This window comes from Abrus precatorius, unplaced genomic scaffold, assembly GCF_003935025.1.
Source record: "Abrus precatorius isolate BTA unplaced genomic scaffold, Abrus_2018 Scaffold4, whole genome shotgun sequence".
Classification (NCBI taxonomy): Eukaryota; Viridiplantae; Streptophyta; class Magnoliopsida; order Fabales; family Fabaceae; genus Abrus; species Abrus precatorius.
In genome coordinates this window covers 3463501-3488584 of record NW_020874384.1, presented here as the reverse complement: position 1 = coordinate 3488584, position 25084 = coordinate 3463501, and the positions used below count along the sequence as shown (strand labels likewise).

At 30.1% G+C, this 25084-nt stretch overlaps 3 protein-coding genes across 4 annotated transcripts; 2 read left to right on the top strand and 1 right to left on the bottom strand.

Annotated features, from left to right (window-relative positions):
• On the top strand, positions 1–3429 carry LOC113864839 (transcription initiation factor TFIID subunit 14b). Of its 2 annotated transcripts, none has more exons than XM_027499013.1 (6): positions 1–240; positions 534–622; positions 743–964; positions 1446–1633; positions 1718–1839; positions 3134–3429. In XM_027499013.1, exons 1-6 carry the CDS (start codon positions 127–129, stop codon positions 3215–3217), a joined length of 819 nt encoding a protein of 272 aa, XP_027354814.1. In that variant the 5' UTR covers positions 1–126; the 3' UTR covers positions 3218–3429. The 2 variants fall into 2 exon arrangements, with proteins under 2 accessions (XP_027354814.1, XP_027354815.1); XM_027499014.1 differs by having other exon boundaries at positions 546–622; positions 3134–3368.
• An 8569-nt stretch (positions 3430–11998) lies between these two features.
• LOC113864846 (auxin-responsive protein SAUR50-like) lies at positions 11999–12421 on the top strand. The gene has a single exon (XM_027499019.1). It carries the CDS (start codon positions 12061–12063, stop codon positions 12379–12381), a length of 321 nt encoding a protein of 106 aa, XP_027354820.1. The 5' UTR covers positions 11999–12060; the 3' UTR covers positions 12382–12421.
• Positions 12422–24536: 12115 nt separating this feature from the next.
• LOC113864845 (indole-3-acetic acid-induced protein ARG7-like) lies at positions 24537–25084 on the bottom strand. The gene has a single exon (XM_027499018.1). The coding sequence runs from the start codon at positions 25008–25010 to the stop codon at positions 24588–24590; it is 423 nt and encodes a 140-aa protein (XP_027354819.1). The 5' UTR covers positions 25011–25084; the 3' UTR covers positions 24537–24587.

Here is a 25084-nt window from a genome sequence, read left to right as displayed (position 1 = left end):
TACTTGTTTGCAAGCGACGTCGTAAAAGTAATGAACTGTGCTGTGCAATTTTGGCAGAGACACACAAACCCTAAAACTAGTTGCTCAGATTCAGTTTCGATTTTTGAGACGAACTTGTAAATTGATATGCCCAACAGCTCATCTTCGAAAAAGCACGGTCAAGATCAACCTGAATTAAGTGGTCCTACCCCAAAATCCCAGCGAACCAAAATGGGCAAATCCGAAGACAACGATAAGAAGGTAACCTTGTTTCCATTCAAATTCGGATAAAACCCGCAACTCCATTTTCCAAATCGCCTAAATAACGATTTCCCCCAAACCCTACACTTTTGGGATTGTGTAAAACTTGCAGCTTGATTCCGTTACTTATTCAAATTCTAATCTTCGATTTGGAACCGTCATCCAACACTACAACAATCTTAAAACAGTGTGCAGAACGTCTAATATGATTTAGAATGTCATAAAACATTGGAACCAATTCCTCTATCTTGCTAAAGTTGATTATTTTATAATCATTTCTGGGTTTTGTGTAGAACTTGGGTAAGAAACTCAAAGACGTGGAAATAAGCGTTCCAATAGTGTACGGAAACATAGCATTTTGGCTTGGCAAAAAAGCTAGCGAGTAAGTATCCTACATTGCCGCCACGTATTTAATATTTAGCTCAAAGTCACTAAATGTTTTTTTTTTTTTCTCTAAAACAAAAAATATATATAAAAAGTGACCATATTGATGTTATACAAGGTATCAGTCACATAAGTGGACAGTATATGTTCGCGGAGCAACCAATGAGGATCTTGGGACGATAATAAAGCGTGCTGTTTTTCAGTTGCATTCTAGTTTCAATAATCCCACACGTGTTGTGGAGTCACCACCGTTTGAATTGTCAGAAGCAGGATGGGGGGAATTTGAAGTTGCCATCACACTTTATTTCCACAGTGATGTTTGTGATAAGCCTTTGAACTTGTGAGTTGTTGAATACTGCTTTGGATTTAGTAGCTGGTTGGTCTCCTGGTGTAAGGGGGGGGGAAGTTTCTTGAGCCCTTTGTTGATACTCTGTGATTTCTTGATTTTAAAAGTACTATTGAGGGTAGGCCAAATATCAACTAAATTTCTTGTGTTGCAACACCTGATATATAATCAACTACGTGTTTATGCTTCGGAAATTCTGCAAGAGTGCAGTTCTAGGCCGTGCTAAGTTTAGTTAGATAGATACATCACTTTTGGCTAAAGTGCTTTACATTACTAAAGATAAGCTTGAATGACTTGTGCTAACTGCCAAGTTTGGTTAAAGTATGCAGCTATATGGCTCAAGTACTTGAATATTGTCCAATGATATACTAACTAGATGACCGTACAACTGGTATTCACTGTTATTAACCATTTTTTGTGAATGTCAAAGTAATTTCTGAATCTTGTATTTTATTGAAGTGTAATATATATACAGATATCATCACTTGAAGTTGTATCCAGAGGATGAGAACAGTTCCATGTCCACAAAGAAGCCTGTCGTTGTGGAGTTTTATGATGAGATAGTTTTCCCTGATCCTTCTGAGGCATTTTTAGCTCGGGTGCAAAGTCATCCAGCTGTGAACTTGCCAAGATTACCTGCTGGGCTTACCTTGCCTCCTCCCAGTATGATGCTGAGTAATTACCCCTTATCTGCAGCTTTCCTTTTTCCATGCTTTTGCTGAATGAACATGTATAATATAAATGCAGTACCTGTTGAGGATGCAAGTAAAAGGAGGAAAGGTGATACCAAAGATCATTCCTTAAATCAGTGGTTCACGAATTTCTCAGAAGCAGATGAGCTCTTACAGCTTGCAGCAGCTCGGCAGCAGGTCTGTATGACAATAGTTTTATCATTTTAAATTATAAATATTTGTGGAAGTCAAAGTTTTCGGTCATTGTTGATGCCTTGATGGTGTTTTTAATGAATCTGAATGAGTCATTGACAGCAAACACATGCTTGCATCTTTACCAATAGAAAAGTATGTATCATGCATGCATACCCGCTTGGCTGTTTTTAATTACCACCCTAGCAATTTGGCTTATAGATGCACCTGTTAGTTTCTTTGTGGAGAAAATGATACCAATAGCATCAAGCTTTCCTATCTTGATGCTAAGATATTCTTTTATGAAAAATGAAACGTAAGGATTGTTGGAGAATTCTTTTCTTCAAATTCTCTGTGCACTTCAGAACATTAACATAGGACTCATCAGTCAAGAATGAGACTACTGTTCTATTCTTGCAAAGTTATTTTTTTTTTTTGTATGATGTTTATAGCTTATTTTTGTTGATTAGTTGAACTTAAGAATAATTAGAATTGAATGCACAGACATTTTCCATAAATAAGGTAATTGGCTGTACTGACCTGTGCATGTATGGTATTCTGATTTGTAATTAAATGATTTAATTCAACTTGTAAAGAAAGGGGAGCTAGAGAAAGGGGAGGGGAGGCAGAAGACAAAAGATGTTTTATGTGACTATGTGCAGATTAATTATATAGTTTTATTTAATTTCCATCACGTTATATAACTCTTGCTTGTTCATCATAAAAGGATTTGATTTTGGCATCCATTATTGTCAATGTATTGTCATATTGTGGGTTATATATATTCTAATAATTTTCTATACGGAGCATGAATATTAGAATGTCCATGGAATTTTATAATAATAAATAACTCATAAGACTAGCCAACCTCACCTAATGGGATAAGGCTTGATTTTTGTTGATGTAAATGTTCACAAGACTAAAATCTATAATCCTGACATTTTTCATGTTTTATTTTTTCATGTGTGATCATGCAGTGTAGATGAACTTTATTTCAATTTTCCAAAGCACTGACCATTGTCAGTATGCTGAAGTCTGTAGTACAAGTCATCTTCCTCTTATTTTTTCTTATATTTCCATGATAAGCTATTGATTGCCTGAGTTAGTGTTTACTTATGTATCCACTTAAGTAGTGAAATAAAAGGAGGAGCTGGGAGAGTAGATGGTTGAATCTTATTTTCTTTTTGCATAAAATGTGAATTTGTTTTAGCTTTTCTTGAAGGCCTTGAATGCTCTATTATCATAACCTTATAAGAAAGTTCCAATTGACAGTTATTTTGTTATGCTTCCAATGGATTAGGTTCAAGCTCACATTGCTAAACTCAGACGACAGATAAACTTGATAGATGGACAGCATCAGCAGTTAAAATCTTCTGACCAGTAAATGTACAATTAGGATCATTGAGGTTTATTTTCTAATTAGTCACAGATATGCTCCTAATCAGCTAGTTTTCTTCAGCTGTATTGTAACTTATTTCATTTTTGTCTACGATGTTGTAATTATTCAATATGCGTGCCTTTGCCAATAAACATAAGCGGCCAAAGTTGTATGATCTAATCATAAAAGATTGAAGAGTGTAGTCTTCCTTTTTTGGCTTAAATTTTGTTTACCTCCGGTAGATATGATTAAATTTGTTTTTGGTCGTCCTAAAATGGTTGTGTTGATTTTGGTCTTTACAAATTTTAAAAATGAAATTTGTTATCACTTAGGGGTGATGTGACACGAATCTAAATATAGGGAATCATGATCCAATCTCATTTTTGCGAAAATTAGACGGCACAGTCAAACAAAATTTTATACTTTTGCTTAAGCGATAGTGCAAAATAAACTGATCGGACCATCTAGTTACGGGATTGAATTTAGATCCAAAGATAAGTGGTATGTTTAAACATGTTATATCATGGGATCATTTTTAAAAACTTTAAAATTTACAAACAATCAAAATTAATATAAAAAATTAAATAGAAAACAAGTTTAATAATCTTTACAAAGACCGAATATATTTTATCATTTGATAATCAAGCATGTGTTTGGATTAATAGTTTAATTAAGTTTTTATCAAATGAGAATTTATATTCAAGCTTAACTTAAGGCTTACTTAAATAGGTTAAAATAATTTATGGGAAGTGTATAACTTTTCACAAAGTCAAATAATTTTTTCTCAATGCCTCGTATGCTTTACAATACTAGGAGAGATATTAGATTGAATTTCTTACTTTTTCTCTCGCCATTAGTTATTTATCAAAATAATAATTTTCCTTTTAATCTTCTGTAGGATTTTTTTTTTAATGTTTCTTTAGTTTTAAGTTAGTTATCTAAAATTTTGTATTTTGAATTGTTGGGAAAAGAGAAGAGAAAGTCGTACAGTTTTTGTCTCCTAATAATATCTACATGTGAAGAAGAAAACAAAAGAAATAATATACAAATTTAATGCAATTTAACACATTTTACTTGTATTCACAAACTCGTAATATATTTTATTATTTACAATTTTTGAATTAATAAAATTGTAAAATGTCAGTATAATTTTTGTATAAATAAAACTACATACTTATCTGTTTTACAATTTTTCATATTAAAATTGTAAATCCTCTTCTAATATACAGCTATGTAAGTCCCGTAGCTAATATACTCAAATAATTGCATGTAATTATGGTGAGAAAACTTATACTAAAATATATTTATAAGACTTTTTTACATCTTGTTATTTCAAGATTTTTAATATGTGATTTAGATGAAAAATTCTCACTTTGTCCAACTTGATTTGGGCATGGATCTTCTCATCCAAATTTCTTGTCATATGAAAGTTGTGTTGATCTCCTTTTAAAATATATAAAATAAGTGAGATTCAATATAAATAAGTAAAGACAGAAATACAGAATTTACACATGACTAATCTAATCATAAATAAGAGAGGACAATCCTATTTAAATTTATCACAAATAGATATTGATGTACACAACTAAAACCTAGAAAAAGTGTAGAAAATATGCATACTTTAAAACACCGTGAATAAAATTAGTTGTTGAGGTACTAAATTTGTGTCCATCCTCAAAACAGCATACTCTTCAAAACCAGGAAAAATAAATATATATAGTATACTTTCTGTGTTGAATGGGTAATGTAGGGAAGAAGGCTGAAGAGAGACTAAGGTCCTTTTAAAGGTTGGCATTACATATACATATATGAGTGGGTTTGGGTGGGTAAAACGGTAGGAGTAGACCTTAGGGCCTGCCATTAATGGGAAAATCCAACTTCTATCAGTTTTATTTTGGTGGGTTTTGTAATTCCAAGTGTGGCTCTTACACTGATGTTCTTTTGGGTAGGTACAATGAGCAGACCAAAAATACCAAGTAGTTAGTAGGTACATTGGTACAGCAACGTATGCATGTTAGCCAAGGAAGGGCCCTTTGGTACGTCAGTTAGTACAATTAATAATTTAAGGTAAACTTGGCAGTTGGGCCCCAATTCCCACTACCTTGGTCTTGGACATTTAGTAGGTTTTGCTTTTGTTGTGCCAGTTGTAGAGGGCATTTCCATCTATAATGCATATCAAATAGTTTTTGTTATAAGCTAAAACAAGAATCCTTTGAATGTATATTTCTTTTGCTGCTTAAGTTAGACAAAAGCTTTCGTTAATTGGATAGAGATAAGACTCTTAAAATAGTAGCAACAAACTAGGGTCTTATCATAAAATTCAGAAATAATTGGCATTTTTCCTATAAATAATACTTTTGAAAACAAAACTCATTTTTTAATCATGCTCTTAAAAATATTATCCAAAACAAATCATATTCTTAAAAATTAAAACAAAAGGATCCGAATATAATACATAAAATCATCCTTCTTAGATGCATTTGCCACGTAATATTTTAACAATATTAAAGTATGTTAAACTTTATAATTTAATTTCAACACAGAAAAAATATCATGAATTTAGTATCTTGAGAAAGCTGTAAGCATGGTTGTCCAGCCTTATTACTTATCCATCCACCCTTAGTACCACCATTTTTACTGTATAATAAAACGTTTTAATTTGGAAAAAAAAAGTTGATAAAAAGAAGACAGTTTTTAATAGTTTAGTCAGTGAAATTTATCAGTTTCGTACCTTTCTTAAAATAAACCTCTCAAATAAGAGAGCTTTTACTCATTCCATTTCTTTCCCTACAACTCCCTCAGTTATCTTTTGCACAAACATACTTAGAAATATATAAAATAAAAAGGTGAGAGGTGATCAAAAGTAGCCAATATTTGAGAGGTTATGGGTGAAAAGAAATTAGGTTGGCTTTGTTTGAATAAAGCCAAGCCGAACCTACTTAGGTTTCAATATTGGGATAAACTTTGCGTGTTACTTATCATAGACCTTTTTGTAGGATTTTCTTTTGTAAGAACATAAAAATAATTTTCTGCCCTAAGAATTATTTTTAAATGCTCCTTGAATAATAGGACAATTTCAACTATCTTGGTATGTCTAGCTCCCCAGTCAAGCCAGCAAGTGATATGCTACATTGTAAATGATTGAAACTCTTGATTCAGCATTGCACATCACAAAAGGTTTATGTGAACTTTTTAACATAAAGTCACTATGATATCACTAGCAGCAACTCCGTTCAACTTTAGAACATCAAAAGATAGTCATTCCCTTATTTTATGGCTTGCTTAAGCAATAATTCAATTCCACACGTTTTGAGAAAAATCCAAGAGAAATGAGGAAGGTAACTCTAAACAATTTACAACTTTACAGAACTCTTAGAAGATTGTGAAGTTTTATTGGAAAGTTAAAAAATAGAGAGGCAAGTTAGGCTGGTGAGTAAAGATAGGTGTTTTCAAGTGGTTGGAATGATCTCATAAGGGCCTTAGGAAGTGGATTTTGGGGGCAAGAGTAACATGGCCTTCATGTGCCAAAGTAAAGGTTAAGTCCACATCAACTTAAAAGAACATCCCTTCTTTGATTTGCTCCTCAGTGCACCGCATTCTGGTGAAAATGGTGGGCCTTTCAAGTCTCTCACTCTCTCCCTAATTTTAAATCCATCTCTTTCTCCAATTAATCTCATTCGCAGAACATGAAGAGTCTGTCCAATGAAGGCGACATCCGTTTATCTGGTTTCTTGTGTGTACCTTAAGACTGTAACATATTTCAAATAGTACATCCTTACAAACAAATCAACTTTGCATCACAACTATCCAATTTTCCCTTTCTTTTTTCCATCACATCTATACTTATTATTGGACTTTGTGAACTTTCTGTAAACAGTATAGCAAATCCATAAAATTCCTCACTTTCTTCCACCCAAATTTTATAACGACATAAATTAAAGCAATACGTTGCACTACTAGAAAAGTGCTGATTACATATGGATATTACAGATGGATTTTTATCTGTCTGTATTACAAACAGATTTACAGACGGATTTGTGATTTTATTTTTTTTATTTTTTTGAAAAATATGTCTATAAAGATAATCCGTCTGTAGTTTGCCTGCAATTTGGCGCAAAACAATATAAACAGGAATTACAAACGGATTTTTCTGTCTGTAATTTGAAAATGAGGGAAATTTGGAGCGGAAGTTACAGATGAATTTTTTTTGTCTGTAAATATTACTCTTTTTAACTGACTTTTCATGTGGCAATTTACAGACGAAAAACAGACGAATTTTTTCGTCTGTAAATAGACTTGGCGAATTTACAAACGAAAAAATCTGTCTGTAACTGGATCTTTAAAATGCACTATTTTATTAAACCATTTACAGACAGATTTTTTCGTCTGTAATGTCTGACTGATAAATTCGCGCCTCCCCCTTCCCCTTCCTCATTTTTTATAAATCTCTCTCTCGTCTCTCTATCTCTCTCTATCAAGGAGCTTCAGTTTTTTGGGCTTTGTGAGTAATTGGAGTATCCATTTGAAAGATAATTTGCATCATTGTATTCCTGGTATGATACTCTAACTTTTAATTGGTTTAGTTTTTTTTTATTTTTGATGTATTTTAGAGACTTAAAATTTTTAAGATAGAGTTGTAGGATTGGAGATTGTATGACTGGGGGAAGGGCGTAGAGGTCCTTCTCCGAACTTGATTATTGTGTGCTATTGGATTGTTTGTGTTTGCAGAGTTTGTAGAATATGCATGTTGTGGAGTTATAAGGGGATGTGCTCTAGAACGATTTAGGATTGTGATGTGTATGTTTTTTATGCATTGATTAATAGATTATTACATAATATATAGATTATGTGTAAAGAAAATTTAGATTTTTGTATTAAGTACGTGTAAACAAATGTAAGGAAATATTAATATATTAAGGAAGATTCTGTCGAAATTTACATTAGAAATTTGTTGTATTAAGTATAAACAAATATAGGAAAATATTCATATATTAGGGGAGATTCTACCAAAATTTATATTAGAATGACTATGTTCAAAAGCTTGAGGAGGCATATTCTCAAGATCCAGAGTCAGTTGACCATGATACTATATGGTCAGAGACGGTGGATGGCCTTTATAAAGGCCGCATTTACGGCATGGGGAGTCGCTTTGCAGACTCTATGTCCCCTGTATCTGTCACCGGAGATGCCCCTTCTCTTGTACCTGAGGAAGTGGAGGACATGGTCCGCACTCAGGTTCATACCCTCAATGAAGAACTGCATAAGCAAAATGAAGAGATGTGGAAGAGCAAGGAAAGTGCATAGAAGAAGAAGTGGGCGAAGAAAATGGAGAAGAAGATAGAGAAGAAGGTGGCATCGAGGATGCAGAAGGAGGTGCAGCAACAACATATGCAGATGTATGCATACTTTGAGCTCATGAGAGTAAGCACCTTTACACCTCTTTCTCCTCCTCCTGCACCAGCTCCAACACCATCAATCTTCAGCTCCATGCGTCATTCCTCCTCTGACTCCTCTTCTATTGATGGCAATACTTTTTCGGAAGATGATCACGCCGATTATTAGTGATATACAATGTTATTTTTATTTTTTATATTATTTTTCTAGATGTTTACTTCTTCCTTTGTAATAAAATTTTAATTTTACATTTTATAAATAACTTTTAATTTTAAATATATAATTTTGTAGTTTTTATTATGTTTATAAGTTGTGATAATTAAGAACAGTAAGAAATAATTATGTTTATAAAAAATGAAACAATTTTTTTAAAATATCATAAATGAATTACAGATGAATTTTTTAGTCTGTAATACAGATGAATTTTTCTATCTGTAATATAGACGAATTTTTTTGTCTGTAATTATTTACCGACACACATATTACAGACGGATTGTAGTCGTCTGTAATGTTAAAATTCATCTGTAATAGTGAAAAAATTAGTCTGTAAATTCATCTATATTTTTTAGTTTTCTAGTAGTGTTGTTTTATCATGAATTTAATGTATTAGTAGTGAAAATAGACATAAGTGGGGTATTTTATTTTAACCATAGAATTTAAACTAGGAAAATTAAATTTTCATCAGCACTTGAGTTTGTGCCTGTGAGACCATGTTATGTCCTACAATACAAATCATTATGGAGTTTGGCATTGAGAGAGACAGAACGTTAAGAACAGATCACTGAAATGCTGGATGCTACCGTGTACAAGTAACTAAATTTATCCTTGTAAGATCACTATATGAGCCTGAAAAACATGCTAAGGTAGCAAAACAAGGTTGATGCAGGTTAACCTAAATAGTGGTGCGCATTGAATATAATTCATGTCTTATTATACATATGCTATTAGTGGTCATGGTTTAGGCAGGACCACATGGGAAACCCTGCATTGTAGAGACAATAATTTCTAGGTGCACTATCCATTGTGTCCAAGTACATGGCCAAGCCGAACCATCAACTCTGATATCATATCATATGTTAGATGGTCCAAAGAGAAGTTTAAAAGAAAGGAGATCTCTGTCAATGGATTAAACATTGAACTATAATATTGGGCTTGATTCGAAATCGTGATTGAAAACCTTTAAGACAATAAGATTACGAGTCATTCTCGCTTATATGGTCCTCACTTAGCTCACTTTTTACTAATACAACACTTCAATGTTCACACTTGAATTTTGTTACACATATGCCTGTATAGTTTTTGCAGTCGAATAATTAATATGAATGTCTTCCGTGAAAATAACCAACCAACCATCCACGTTGTTGAATATGACATCTCCAGGTTCACGTCCAAATTTCCTTGACAGCTTAGCTTGCTGGTTATGATTGTTCTAAATTAATTTGTATTTTAAAAAATCAGAATAGAAAGAGATTAGGTTACTAGTCAAATATATAACTATGATAATCAAGCATTTGCTTATTAAATTGGAAGGTGATGAAGTATCTTCTAGGAAAACAAATCTGATTAGAGCACCGTAATTTTCTTCTCATTGATCAACCAAAGAAAAATTTACACAAGCTCCTAAATCCCATTTGGTTTAAACTTTAAATTGAATTCCTATCCTTCAGTTGCTTTCTAGTTTCTATGAAAAATCTGTTATTTGAATTATTCACACTTTAATTTCGTTGTCCATACATAATAATTGTAGTTAGGAATTTTGAATCTGCAGACAGCTTTTGCAGAGTTCTATACTCATAAATGATATGAAGGTGTGACATGCACTATATATTTTGCTCACAGATGTTTGAAAAAACTTTTATAGAATTACTTTATTGGAGACTTAATAAGAAATCAAAATAAATTTTTCTAATTTAGTTCAACAAGTTTCATAATCAAACACATAAAGTCTTATCTTATGTAATAAAAATTTATTAAATAAATAAGTCATTTATCAAAAACATAAGAACGTCTAGAAAGAAACAGTGATAGTCTTGCCAATTAGAGGAAAAAGGCAAACAAAGGAGTGTTTCATGCTACATAGTTTAAAGAAATATCATATTCATACAATAAATTTATATAATAACATATATATATACAATATATGTTTTTCTCTCTGAGCCTTTCTATCCGCATCCAACTTATGTCACTTTTCTCTCTCTTCTCTCTGTGTCTCTCTCTTATTTATATGAATTATTGTATACTTTTGTGTATAAATATAACTCTTAATTTTTAAACATTTCAGTAATTTGCTTCAGTTATTTGCAAAGGCGAGTGTTGCACTTGAAATCAAAGGTAAAGTAATGATATACCGAGGTCAAAACCTGTAAAGTATGAGTAACACTGTAACAGACACATGGTTTCTGTTTCATGTGTCCCTTATCAGTCCTCAGTATCACAAGCCGAACAATCAGAAAAGCCAAACCATCACCAGGTTGTATCGATGAGTACACTGAGAGAGAAATTGGCGGGGTGTATTGAGCAGGATTCTGTAGAAAATTTCTTACTTCCAAATCATTGTCACTTCCTCAAAATAACAAGTTTTGTTTGTGTGTGTTAATGGTGTTAGCTGCACCAAAATAAAAAACTAAAAGCCTGGTTTATACAATTTGTGAGGGATATGTTCAAATTAAAATAAATAGCCTCATAATTATTTATGCACCTTAAAATAATTTGCAGGAGTCTATAAGGCACACGTTTTTTAAATTGCCTGTTTTCATATCCTTAAAAAGTGATACACGGGTTAAAAAGTAACGCATTTTTTTTCTCGCATGCTAGATTTTAATTGAGACGGGTGATTTGGTTCTTATGAAGGAGAACTTAAAAGGTGTACCAAAATATAGAGGAAATAAACTAGTGCTTCGAAAAGAAGTATACGTAAGAGAGTACTAAAACAAAATTAAAAATGAAAGAATAGTAGGTTATCCAAAATTTCAGTCAAAAGAAAAGCAGACAGACAGGTTTTAAAGAAAAGTGTTATGAAGGGACTCTGACCTTTGTAAGGCTAATCTAAAGAGGCGAAATAATAATAGTTTTGAAGGAAATGAATAGGGTGATTGTGAATAACAAGGTTGAGAGGAGACAGAGAGGTAGGGGGAGAATTGAAGGTGTGTACTAGAGAAAAAATGGGACCATGTTGTTGTGGGGAGGACAAACATAGAATAGTATAGCCAGTGGGTTTGGCTCCCACCATGTCCTTGCACAAATACACAAACCCCAAAACACCCGTGGTCTGTCCTTTGCCTCTTGCCCCCACACTCCACATGACCCCTTTCACTTTCTCCCCACCCTCTCCATAAATACCCCCTCAGCACCCCCCTAAACCTTCCACCACTACCTCTATTTCTTCTTCTTCTTTTCTTCACTCTCTCTTCATCCATCTTCCAACATTGTTACACTTTCACACACCATAACCTCAAATGGCCATTAGAAAATCCAACAAACTCCCTCAAAATGCAGTTTTGAAGCAAATTCTCAAGAGATGTTCAAGCTTAGGAAAGAAACAACAACATGGGTATGACGATGATGGCCTCCCTGTGGACGTGCCAAAAGGCCACTTTGCGGTTTATGTGGGTGAAAACCGAAGTAGGTACATTGTACCAATCTCCTTCCTAACTCACCCTGAGTTCCAATCCCTCCTTAGACAAGCTGAAGAAGAATTTGGCTTTGATCACGATATGGGTCTCACTATTCCTTGTGAAGAAGTTGTTTTCAGGTCTCTAACATCAACGATGAGATGAAAGATAAGACAAGGGTTGATGATGGTTCTGATTGAAGAGGATGGCCAAGATGAAGCTGCTACCAGAATTTGCTTCTCTTTTTTCCCTTCGTCATTGCCATTTTAATTTGCTTCTCATTAATATTCTTCATCATCTGCTATTTTTCCATCTCATTCTTTTCTTTTCTTTTTTCGTGGGTTCGTTTGTTGGAACAACCTTGTTGGGTTTTTATGATGTCGATTATGCGACTCTAACTTTGTTTCCATGAAAGATTTCATGGGTTGAAAATTGTACAAAGGTTTGAAGTTTTCCTCGCAGAGGGTTCTATATTATACCCTGTGAGAGATGTTTTATGTCAATGAAAGCAAGATAATTTATGTTCTATCTTCTTGCTTCTACTTCCATGTCACTGTGCCACCCATCTCTTCTCTTCTCCCTCGTTGAAAATTATTAATAAATCAGTTTTGATGTTATTTTTAGAACATGCATTAAAAATCAATACGGTAAGAACTTAGTCGAAACATTCAAAGAAAAGGGAAATTTTATTTTACAGTTAGATCCAACATTAAATTATGTTTCTTTTCTGAAAAATATATGTAATTATGCTTTTCTTGTCTGCAAAATTATTTATTATTATTCATTAAAGTGAATGAAGATAACGGACCAGTACTTAGATGTACGGAACATCTAGGTACGGTTGGGCTTAACTTTTCAGAAATGCCAACTAGAAAATGGAGGAATGGCCTCACATGGTAAGATTACAAACGTTACGTAAGAATAGGTATACAAGGTCGTCCATTTATGGATAACAGAAATTAATGCTAATAAAGAAACTTGAACCTACGACTTTATGTGAATTAAATAAGTTTCTCACTATTAACTTAATTCTAATCATTCATTCATACGTTAAATGTCGGCTAATAACTTCGGATGCTTTTACATAACACACTTTGCATGCCCAATTACTCAATATATATTTGCATTAATTTATTTAAAGTTAACAAGTTTTTCCTTCGATTTCATTATAAAAACATTACCAAACACGTACTTAATCATGAAGAGGAAAAGTAGTCTTTTACGTTTGATCTCTCTCGCTAGAAGCCATCTGGTTGTTAGAATTAAAAATGATGCATAGCCACCTTTGTCACAGTATATGATACTGAATATTTTGGCTATGGTCTTTCCTATATAACTTTTGGTGCACGAGACTTTACTGTATAAGTTTAAAACTGAATATTTATGCTTGGAAAACGTGGGTTTATTGAATTTCAATGCATGTAAAGAGACGTGCTTAAAAGATATCCAGACTCAGATACATACTTGTAGGGGTAATTACCTAATTCAAACGCAAATTCAGTGAACGCATATAAATTGATGTTAGTATAAATATTAGTTTAGATATTCATTGAATTAGAGTCCTATTGTCATTTCTATTGATTACTAGCTCCTTAATTGAGTTCAAAAGGATTATAAAATTGAAGTAATTGTCTTAAGAGTATAAACAAAACCAGAAAGAGCGTTGGATTGGGAGGACCATCATTTTAAGCCAGTTTGTACAAAGTGGTTGTTAATGATGAAGATGGGGCATAAATGCGGTTTGGGGCCTTGGCCAGGCCTCAGATAATGGCCCCCGAAGTGCTACCCTTTCAATCCTTTTCCACTTTTCTTTTTTGGTACATTTCAATCCTTTCTTAATTAGATAAAAAAAGGCAGGGCCAAGAGCTAGCTGATACTTTTCTTTTTCTCATTAATTGTTATATTTTTATTTTCCTTTCATTTTTATCCCTCTCTTTCTTATACTCTTTCCACACATGTTTAATAAATATCAAGTAATAATTTTCCGTTTTGACATGGGTTTCAAAGTTAAAAGAGGCTTAAAAATTATACTGCATCACATTTTCTTTTATATAATATCAATAACTTTATTCCACACTCAAAAGCAACCGTTAACAAATTGTTTCAAGAGATACATTTCTAGAAAAACCATTGGGCATCAAAGTGAAATCTCTCTTAATAACATTTTTTCATAGGCATGAATAATTTTAACATCAAATTAAATAATCAGCATGCTCAACTAACTATTAGTAGCACCCTCAAGCTTGAAAAAAAATATTAAAAATAATTATTGCATTACTTTAAAGGACAACTAACTTAGTTGTCTCTTTATCTTTAAAGTTTTTTCAATAAATAAATAAATAAGAATTTTTAATTAGAGTTTAAATTCGATGCATTGTCAATATAAAACATTTTATATTATCAACCAATTAGAATATATCATAAATATCATTTTTATATTAATTATTACATAAATTAATTATTCTTAATTATAACAATTGATAACTAGATGGTAAAAAAAATTGCATTATCAATGCATTTAAATTAAATTTTTTAATTATTAAAATAATGAAAATGAGAAATTATATTTTCCCTTCAAGCAAACTTTATCTGAACATAACAGCCAAAAAAAATATTAGAAAGTAACTGGTTTTCCTTTTGCAGAAGGACCAGCTGAGAAAACAAGGGTATCTGTGGTTAGATGGTCCTCTCTGTGTATTATTAATGTCTCTTTATATTTCTTTTGGTTTCCACCACAAGAAAAGCTTCTGACATTCATAGCCCCTCTTGTAAGTTATATTATAACTGCCTCACCAACTCGGCAACTCCCATAGCCCCAAAGAATGTCTTATTCCCACTATGCAATATTTTTAATTTTCTCTTCAGAAGAAATATCTTAGCCCATTTCATTCTTGTCCATGTTTTTTGATTTGTTTTCTTTCTTTCTCTCTCTCTCTCTCTCTCTCTCTCTCTCACGCTTGTTCACACAAGTACACATGAGGGTTTGATTTGTCTGGACCAACAAAAGATTCAATCAATTTAAAGAAGCGAGTTTGCCAGTTGTGACAACATGCGTTTTTCAATATGTGGCACAATGATATTGTTTTTGCTAAGCTAAACTTGTATCTTTTCATTTTTGTGTTGTAACATCTATTCGTCTCTTTCTCTAATAATGCATTTGCACTTGCCCATGTACTTCATTGTGTTGATTTGTGGAATGGATGCACCAAATTTCCCAATGGAATAAATAATTCAGGGTGTTATTATTGTCCTTCACTGAGGGATATTTGGATCAACTATTAGGAATTTCTGTTCTGCTCAAGTGCCCCACCCATGTTCTCTCCTACTTCGTGGAAAGTTCCCATCTTCAACTATTGTTTTATCTTTCTATCCTATCTTCTGATTCACAATCACACTGTTTAATATTCAACCACTGATACCTTTTCGTTTTGTATTACCAGTTATGTATATAACAATTGTGCAAAAAAATTATTAGGATGTGTTTGGTTTGTTTGAAAAAAACACTGTTTGTTTTTCATTTCATAAATAATGTAAATAATGGTAAAAGGAGTTCTATATACATTTTTATTTTACTTTTTAGAGTATATTTATTTTGAGCTATGAATTTATTCTTGATCGAACTTTAAAAATTATTATTCATAGATATTGTTCAATCCTAGAAAAGTCATATATGGAAAAGTTATATTCCCATTAAGATATGAGAAATTATTTTCTAACTAAATTGTTCATTTGTATTCTTATTTTTCTTCTAAACATTTGAATTTTAAAATTTATTTTTAGAAATATTAAAATATAATAAATATTTTTAAATCATTTTTTAATTGCATAAGTTAATAATATATATATATATAGTAAATATTTATTAGAAATTATAGCATTTAATAGTTTCATTACATGGAATTGTATTAATTTCTGTAGTTTTCAATAAAATATTATTATACATAATTTATTATTATTATTATTAAATTTACTATTCTCAATAATAAATAAATAATAATCTTATTATATATAATTTATCATACAAATATTTTTATTATTTAATTTCTAACTTTACTCAAAAATAACATTTTAATTATAATATTCATGCAAGTGCATTTTTATACATTGAAACCAGTATTACTTTTAAAATGTGTAAAAAAAAAAAAAAAAAAGTGCATTCGACCATGATTTAAGTTGGGTTAAATTAATGATATAGTTTTATTTAAATTAAAGATAAAAATACCCTTATTTTCATACTCTGTGTATCCTTTTACTTTCAAAAAGTTAAATTTAAAATGTTAATGGTTTAATTTTATTCTAATTTTTTTGTCCAAGCTTAATCTTAAGACAATTAATAAGTAATAGTTCAAAAATTGAGTTCAAACACACCCCCCCCCCCCCCCACAAAGTCAGTGTAGGTAATAATGAAACACTTGGATCACAAACCCTTTGGTGATGATTAGTGAAGTCTTTACTTCTTACTTTCTTGCTTTTAGTTTTCTTTTTATTCTTGATTTATCTATACAAAGAAAAAAAAAATTCTTCAGATGCCATTTGTTATTTAAGTTTTTGTTTTCTTTTATTTATTTATATATTTGTTTATTATGATTACTATTGATGTTGAGCAAAGGACAATGAAAATGACTTCAAGAGAAGAATGGAATGTGGGGTGTAAGGATAAAGAAAGGGTGTTGGGCTGCTAAGACAAATTTGAAAGAGATACAGTGAGTGGTACCATCTTTAGATACTATTGTTTTCATTTGCAGCATCGCGTGCTGTGTCATCAATATTTCTCTTTTTGTCTCGTAATATTTGTTAAATTGATTGTTTTAATTTATTTCAAAATATTTATTATTTAAAAAATTAAGGTATAATTATTTTTTAATAATGTTTTTATTTATTGCTATATAATTTTAATAAGTTTCAATTATATTTAATTTTTTTAATAAGGGTATTTTTAAAAAATCATCATAATCATTTATATAATCATTTTTTTAAAAATGTACGCGTTAATTTAATATACAAATAACGAAGTAGAGAAAGTAACTTTTTCAATTTTGCTCAATAATTTCATTTTGGTATTAAATGAAAGACAAGTGGTCATTCAAACAATTATTTTGAAACAAGACAAATGTTAAGTTATAAGAGTAATGGTTAAGAAATTTAAAAATATCATTAGTTTTTTATAATTTTTAAAACAAACTAATATAACTTTTAATTAGAAAAAATTACCTTCGATTTCTTTGACTAATGTCTTAGATGCATTGTTTAACAAGTTCTTCAAAACGAAAGACTAAGGTAGGAGCTGTGGATAGTGTTTTTTTTTTTTTTTTAGTTTGAAAATCACTTTAAAGATAATTTTAAAATTTAAAATTAATTTTTTTTATAATTATATAACCTTATAAGTTATTAAGTTATTTTTTTGGGGTAAATTTCATTCACAACTCTTTAAATTTTACAAAAATTCACTTATCTCTCTTTTTTTATGACCCTACACAATTTTTTCTTAAATTATATAACAATATAATATCCCACATTTTTATTACCTAAATTACTTCTTTTTTTTTTTTTAACAATCATATGAATCAAGAGGATAAAATGATATAAAAAATTTCTATTTTGTTAAATTTAAAAGGGTATAAGTATAATTTGTCGTACTTTTTTTAGAATATTTTTTATTTTAAAATAAAGAGAAAATAGAAGTAATATATATATATATATATATATATATATCACTTTTAAATTTTTTTTATTAAAATGTTACTTTTTAAAAAATTTAATTTTTTTTACCTATCATATCTTTACGGAAATTAAAATAAGTTAAATTAAATACCTTAACTGAGGTAAAAAAAAAATTAGAAAACTGATCAATTTTATGATAAAATTTGATTAAAAAATTATTATTATTATTCTTAAACGTACCTTTATCTCTTTTTATGTTTACTTTGTTTAAATAAAAGAAGCAAAATAGATACGAATGAAATAGAGATAAAATAAAAACGAAATATTATATTGTTTATATTAATATTTGAAAAAAATAAAATAAATTGGATGTATTTCTTTTTGTTATAAAAGGAAGAAAAATAATTTGAATGAATGGAGATATAAAATATATTTTATCATTTGAACAGTTGTTGTATTATTATTTTTTAATGAAATCAAGTTCAAGAATATTCATCGAAGTTTAACTTTTTTAAATATTTTTTGGCTCATTTAAACTCTGCATTTGACAGTAAAGTTAGGGAAAATTTGATTTACATAAACTCTATTGTACATTAAAACTTTTACTCACGTTTCATCTTAACTATACCAATAAAATGAACTAAATCCTGCAATTTCATTAATATTTATTTTAATCTATACTATAACCAAACACAAGGTCTGGTCTTAAACCTTGTTTACAATCTGAATGAACGTTGCAATAATAATAAATAAATAAAACTTGTCGTTCAAATTTGAAAAATAAATTAAATGCCCGTAAAAGGAAAAATACTTAACTCACTGCTCCCAATGTTTCACTTTGACAGGAGATATAAAAGAGGATATGATAAGATTATTTTGCAGTGATGACATTTTATAATAATTAATTATTGTCAGATAGATCCTCCCAAAAGCAATCGAATATTCCTTTGATAATGTCCCATTTGATCTCAGAGAGGAAAGGGACAAAATACTTATCTTTTCTAAAATATTCTCTCATTAATTTTAAACTGAATCAACGTATGTTTAATAGAATTTATTTGACCTTTCGATAATGGTCGTGACGATTTTTAAAACTCATTTTAAAATACATTAAATTAGATTTTAAAACAAAAACTCATAAAAATTAATTTGAAATGAGATTGTATTATTAAGCAAAGACTGAACATGAACCCCTTTAATTATGACTTAGAGGCATTGAACGCTGTTGTAATGTAGTGGTAGCAGGTGATCCAAGTTATGGTAGTGATGGAGCCCAGCATAGGAGTTGGTAGGACGGAGCAGCACGTGATAGAAGCCCCACAGAGCTCGCCCTTTCATCACCTCTAGATTCATAAATCAAACGCTAATAATGGTCATATACGTAGAATGCATGCATTTTGATTATATGTTGATTAATAATGCCGAATAATTATTAATGTTAATTATTGTTATAAAGAATTTTATTATATCCTTCGATAATATTTTAAAATATTTAATAAAAAAACATTTTCAAGTTGAATAAAGTATATCTAATATATTTAGAACTTAAAACGAGCATGAAATAATTAATATATTCAATTTAGAAGAAGTCAAATGAAGAATTAGATTTATTTTTTCTGGTCATGCTAGATTCCACGTCCCTTATTACAAGATGAACTTTAAGTCTTCTTTCCGTTTTCATAATCTATTTATAGTCTGTGCTTACCATAATTAGTGAGGATGATATACCTCATGAGTGGAAAATATCTCCTCACTTATATGTATACTAGTGTAATTAACCTCTTCTAAATAAAGATTAATCAATAATAATACACATTATTCTTCACTCTTTTAGCTCATTTTTTCTCTTTATTCTAACAGTTATCCTTAAATGACGATTAAAGTTGTTAATTAGTATTGCAAGTTTATCTCTCAGTAACTTGATAGGAAAATATTAAAATGTTTTTCTCATCATAAATAACTGGATTCACGAATTCAACAGACAACACCATGTGCATCTCACTTTAAAACGGCATGACACAAGCATATTACATTACGCGCGTGATTAAAATAATGGTAGTTTAATGGTAGATTAAAATAATGGAAGTTAGATGTCTATATTGTAAAGAAGACATGACCTAGTTCTTGCACCCAATTCAATTAATGACGCCTTCTTAAAAATAAATAAATAAATAAACACTTCTCTTGTGTTTTGATCCTTTTAAAAACATTAAAGAGGGGTAGGCATGGACCTTTTTGGCTTACTTTTTCATTGATCTATTTTATAGTTTATTTTCTTACAAATATACACCTTTTCAGAAAAGTTGGGTCCTTTAGGCTTTAGCATGTGGGAAATGATAGCATGAGGGCCCAACATGAAGAAAATTGTTGTCAAGAATCCAATTAATGAGAGGACAAGATCCATTGAGATTGACCCAAGTTTTGCTTTCCATCGAAACAATCGGTTGGTCTTGGATTGGATACTTTTAGACCATCATAATTCAAAGTCTTGAAGTGGGTCCTTTCTTTTACTTTTCTTGTGGCATAGCCATTAACGTGCTGACTAGAACAAGATAATTAGGCCTCAATCAGTCTTGGCACACCCCTTAAGCAAGATGCTTATCACTATGGAAACCCCACAATAATTCTTAAGAAACGACCCTCCAATTAAAGTAAACATTTATGAATTATGTGTCAATGGAAAATGATTTTGCTTTACATGAGAAATCTCTCGCTATTATAGTGCTCGAATGACTATGATGATGGATCAAATATCAGTACAACAGTACTTTATTCTTTCTAGGTTAACAGTCTATCCCACTCACTACCTTTTCTTTGACATTGTCAACTAATCAAATCCGTGATCCTTGTCATGTTGGAAATTTCACTTACTTTGGTTACAAATAAGTACGATATATATGAGTGAAAATATATACATACACACACATTACTGTGATTTTTCGTTTAACCCTTTAATTAATATCTCTATCCTTTTGGATTCCTTGGCCTAACATACACTGTGAAACTGTAATTGTACAATGAATTTGTACCAAATTTTGTACTATAAAGAGAAAAGAGAAGGGAAATATAGAACAAGATAACTATAAAAAATATGTATTCTTAATGAAATATGATTTTGTTAATCTTAAAAATTGATGTTAACAAAACTGTGAATAATATAACTCATTGATATTCATGCATGTTAAAGTTAGTAATGATCTGAAAATTGTTCACATGCTAGCGGAACTAAAGCTGAATTCATCGTTGATTGAGGGGATCAAGCTCAAGAAAAACAATATACAAAACAAAAATGATAATAAATTACAAAAAGAAATGGAGAGAGGGAGAGGTGAAGGCCTTCTTCAAGCTAGAAGAGGCACCAGACACCACCTCCTACATCTATGTTCTACACACAATAATGTTGAAAAAACGAGAGAAAAGTTTGAAGTGAGTTCATATAAGACAAAAAGGGGTTGGAAAGAAAACATGCATTTACATCAAATCAGAGTGAAATGAACGATTATGATTTTAATTAGATTTTGATTCAATGTACAAATTTTCGTGTTTCCCGCGCCAACTTGGATCATGAATGATACTTTACAAGTCGATGTTGCTTTTATAGAAAGAAAGAAGCATACGAGAAATCTTTGTCACTATACTTGTTTTCATTTTTCTTCTTTATGTCGTTTGTATATGATATGTAACACAATTAAGGCTTTTCCGTTAGCTTATTGAGCATTATCGTTCTACTCGTTTTCATTTTTCTTCTTTATGTCGTTTATCTATGATATGTGGCCCAATCACTTTCATTAGCCTATTATCGTGCTTGCTCAATCATTGCAAATATGACTCTCCTATTGGATAAAATTTATTTTGACCAATGTAACTTCAAATCACTTGTTTATCCAGATTAAGAAGATTCAAGACCACAGCTTAAACATGAAGAAAATGTTATCGAGTTTTTGATCTAGTGTTTTTTGGAAAAGATTTGTGGGTTCTCTTACAAAGATTTTTCGTAATAACTCTTACCCTTAATTAAAACAAAACTCATTTCTAGTGTTTTATAATTATAATAATTTTAAAATTAAAACGAAGATAAATGTATATAAAAATAAACGAATTCCTATCGCAAATAAAATTATAAATTTTTTATTTTATCTTTTATTCTATTTTTTAAACAAGTTTCTAATTTTTTTTATATGGTTCATTTATTAGTATTTTTTTTCTAACGTATAACTATTCAACATTTAACTTAACTCAATAATATAATATAAAATTAACATAAATGACATACCATCTCTACACTTTTATTATTTTTTATTCTAAATTTCAATTTAAAAATTTTTAACTTTATAGCCTAAAATTTTATTTGATAATATAAAAAAATATAGTGTTATTAATAATATATTTTATTTATGTTATATCTCAATCAAATTATATAAATTGACTTAGACGTTGTGCAAAAATAAGTTAACAAATTATTAATGAAAAATAAATAAATAAATGAATTTAAAAAGTTTAAAAAAACAAATAAAATTTATTTTTTAAATAGAATCATATATTAAAAAATAACTTTATACTTACCTTATTTAACAATTTGAAAAATAATAAACGATTTCACTTCAATTCAAACCATTTCTATATACAAGGTGGCTCTTAATTCTTAAACTTAACTCTTTATTTGGAACGATTAAAAAAATAAGAAAATAAGAAAAAGAACATCTGTAAAGAAAAATAATGAATTGATGACTGGAATATCATTACGTTGTTTAAATTTTTGTTTCTTTTATTGGTCACTTCTTTAATTTAAATCAAAAATAAAATTAAATATTATTTTTATATTTAATTTAAACCATTTTTATATAAAAATTAAACCAAACCAAGCTATTCCTATTTCAAAAGGACAGATTAATCAACTTAAAAGCTTTATCCAAAGCAACTAAGGGGTTGGTGAGTAGATGGTTGTAATTTGTGAATGCCCATTACCCAACCAACATTTCATAAATTCAAATGAATAAATAGCTAATTTGGTCTGTTAAAAAAGTATACATTAAAATCCTCAATCTCTAAAAAAGCATAATTTATATTAATTAATGAATGATGAAAATTAAACCTTATATTCTTTAATATGTATAATTCAAAATATGTTTTGCATTATTACTCAAATGTCTTAATTAATCCATGAGATTCACACGATAACTAATTTAACCGACAACATATAAATTTATTTAAAATGAAAAATACAAACATTTAATTTAATAAACTTTACACCATTATTGTCATCAAGCGATGCATCAACCCATCATTAAAAGAAACTTTATAAGTAATAACTGCAATAATCAAAACTTATAATAACATAATAAAATATAATTGAATAATAACATTGAAAAACTTTAGTATCGTATTAAAGATATTGATTAAAAATTTAATAAATAAAAATATTATAAGAAAATATAAAAATAAAAAAATATTGTCATACATTTAATAAAATATTTTTATTTTTAATTTATTAACTTCTTGCTTGTTAGCATCTGTCGAAACCTTATTCTCATCAACCTGCATTTGCAAGAGCACGGTCCCTTAAACTTGTAATCAAGTGTTTGATTTAGAAATTGTTTTTAGTTTTATATTATAAATTTAAACTGTTATTCTGGAAAATTATGTCATCATGGTCTTCTCTTTTTTTTTTTTTAGCATCTTGTGACACTATTATACAAGTTTTAATTAATTTAAAATAACACTTTTTCTCAGATATTATTCAAATAAATATTTTAAATTATTTTAATCAGTATAATTTTCTCAATCAACATTTTATATAATAAGATATATCATAAATTACGATGAAAATATAATTTTACTAATTAAACTAATTTTAAAATTAAATATTGATATTTTTGTATTTTAATTCACACTTTTAATTGCTAAAAAATATTTTAAAATTATGATTTTAATATTTCACGCAGATTTATTTATCAACAACAATACTTGATTAATTTATAAAAAAAAATTGGAAAGTCTTGCAAGTCAATATCTTAAAGATAGTAATTACAAGCTAATAAATAATAATTTTGAATTAAAAATTATGTGTTTTGAATTAAAAAACAGTTTAAATTCTTCAACCAATATGATACTAATTAGTTTTTTTTTACTATTAACATATAATCAATGATACATTTAACCTTTTTAAAATATAAGGTACATAAATTAATTTTAATTTATAAAATTTATATATTTTTAATAAATACTGTATACAAAAATAAATTAAAATTTTAAAAAAATTGCAAAAATAAGTATCTTAGCGAAGATCCACTGCTTTTAACATTTGTTATGATTGTATAATCTTTTTTATTAGTTCAGAAATTAAGAAACCTTTATTCTTCCATTGAACTAGACTAAAATCCAAAAATCAAAAGGAAAAGATGAAAAGGAATAACACATCTTGTAATCTTCTTCCTTTGAAATCGATTCAAGTAATTTGCATATTTTACAAATTACAACACAAACAATAGAAAGCAATTGATCCCACCCATCCAGAGGGATAACTCTCTTCTTTTTAACGAATAAAATAATAATCAAACTCTATCATCATTTTACTAATAACTAATTTAGCTTAAACTCACGGAAAATCAATAATTAGGGTCAAAAATACAAACGCAAAAAAAAAAAAAAAGGTGGTTCGTCAGTGATGATTCTATTTTCAAGGAAAGAGCGATCTATAAAACCGAGTCAACTCAGCAGATTAACTCGTCGTGAAGCAACGGCCGCGAGTCTCCGACAAAGTCAAAGCCACTTCTGACATCGACGTGGCAACGTCTCTGGAAATCGTCGAGAGTGGATTCGGGTCGGGCCATGACCCGAAGAAGCTCTTCGAATAGAGACTCATTGCAGGGTATAGCGAGTGGGCCATGGTTGCAGAACCCATACTCTTCCTCAGCTTGGACCAGAAGCATCTTGAAGATCGGGTGGTTCAGGTGCGTCGCGCGCACGATGAACCTCTTTTTGCTGGGTCCCACGCACACCGCCACGTGTCCCGCCGGCACATCCGACGGCGCTCTCTCCGCCGCCAACCGCGCCTTCGTCCGCCACCGGAGAAGCATTTGCCGAACCCTAACAATGCGACGGATTTTGCTGCAGTTTCCGGTCGTCGGCGACATTTGAAGAAGAAAAAAATAAAGCGCAGAAAGTGAAGTGTGAAAAAGGAACAGAGTGGTGTTTGGATACTGGAAGT

Bases quoted from the DNA above. Each gene is read 5' to 3' on its own strand.
- LOC113864845 (XM_027499018.1), bottom strand. From the start codon at position 25,010: ATGTCGCCGACGACCGGAAACTGCAGCAAAATCCGTCGCATTGTTAGG.
- LOC113864839 (XM_027499013.1), top strand. From the start codon at position 127: ATGCCCAACAGCTCATCTTCGAAAAAGCACGGTCAAGATCAACCTGAA. The intron at 965-1,445 runs GTGAGTTGTTGA...ATATATATACAG, and splicing joins TGTGATAAGCCTTTGAACTT to ATATCATCACTTGAAGTTGT. The intron at 1,840-3,133 runs GTCTGTATGACA...CCAATGGATTAG, and splicing joins TTGCAGCAGCTCGGCAGCAG to GTTCAAGCTCACATTGCTAA.
- LOC113864846 (XM_027499019.1), top strand. From the start codon at position 12,061: ATGGCCATTAGAAAATCCAACAAACTCCCTCAAAATGCAGTTTTGAAG.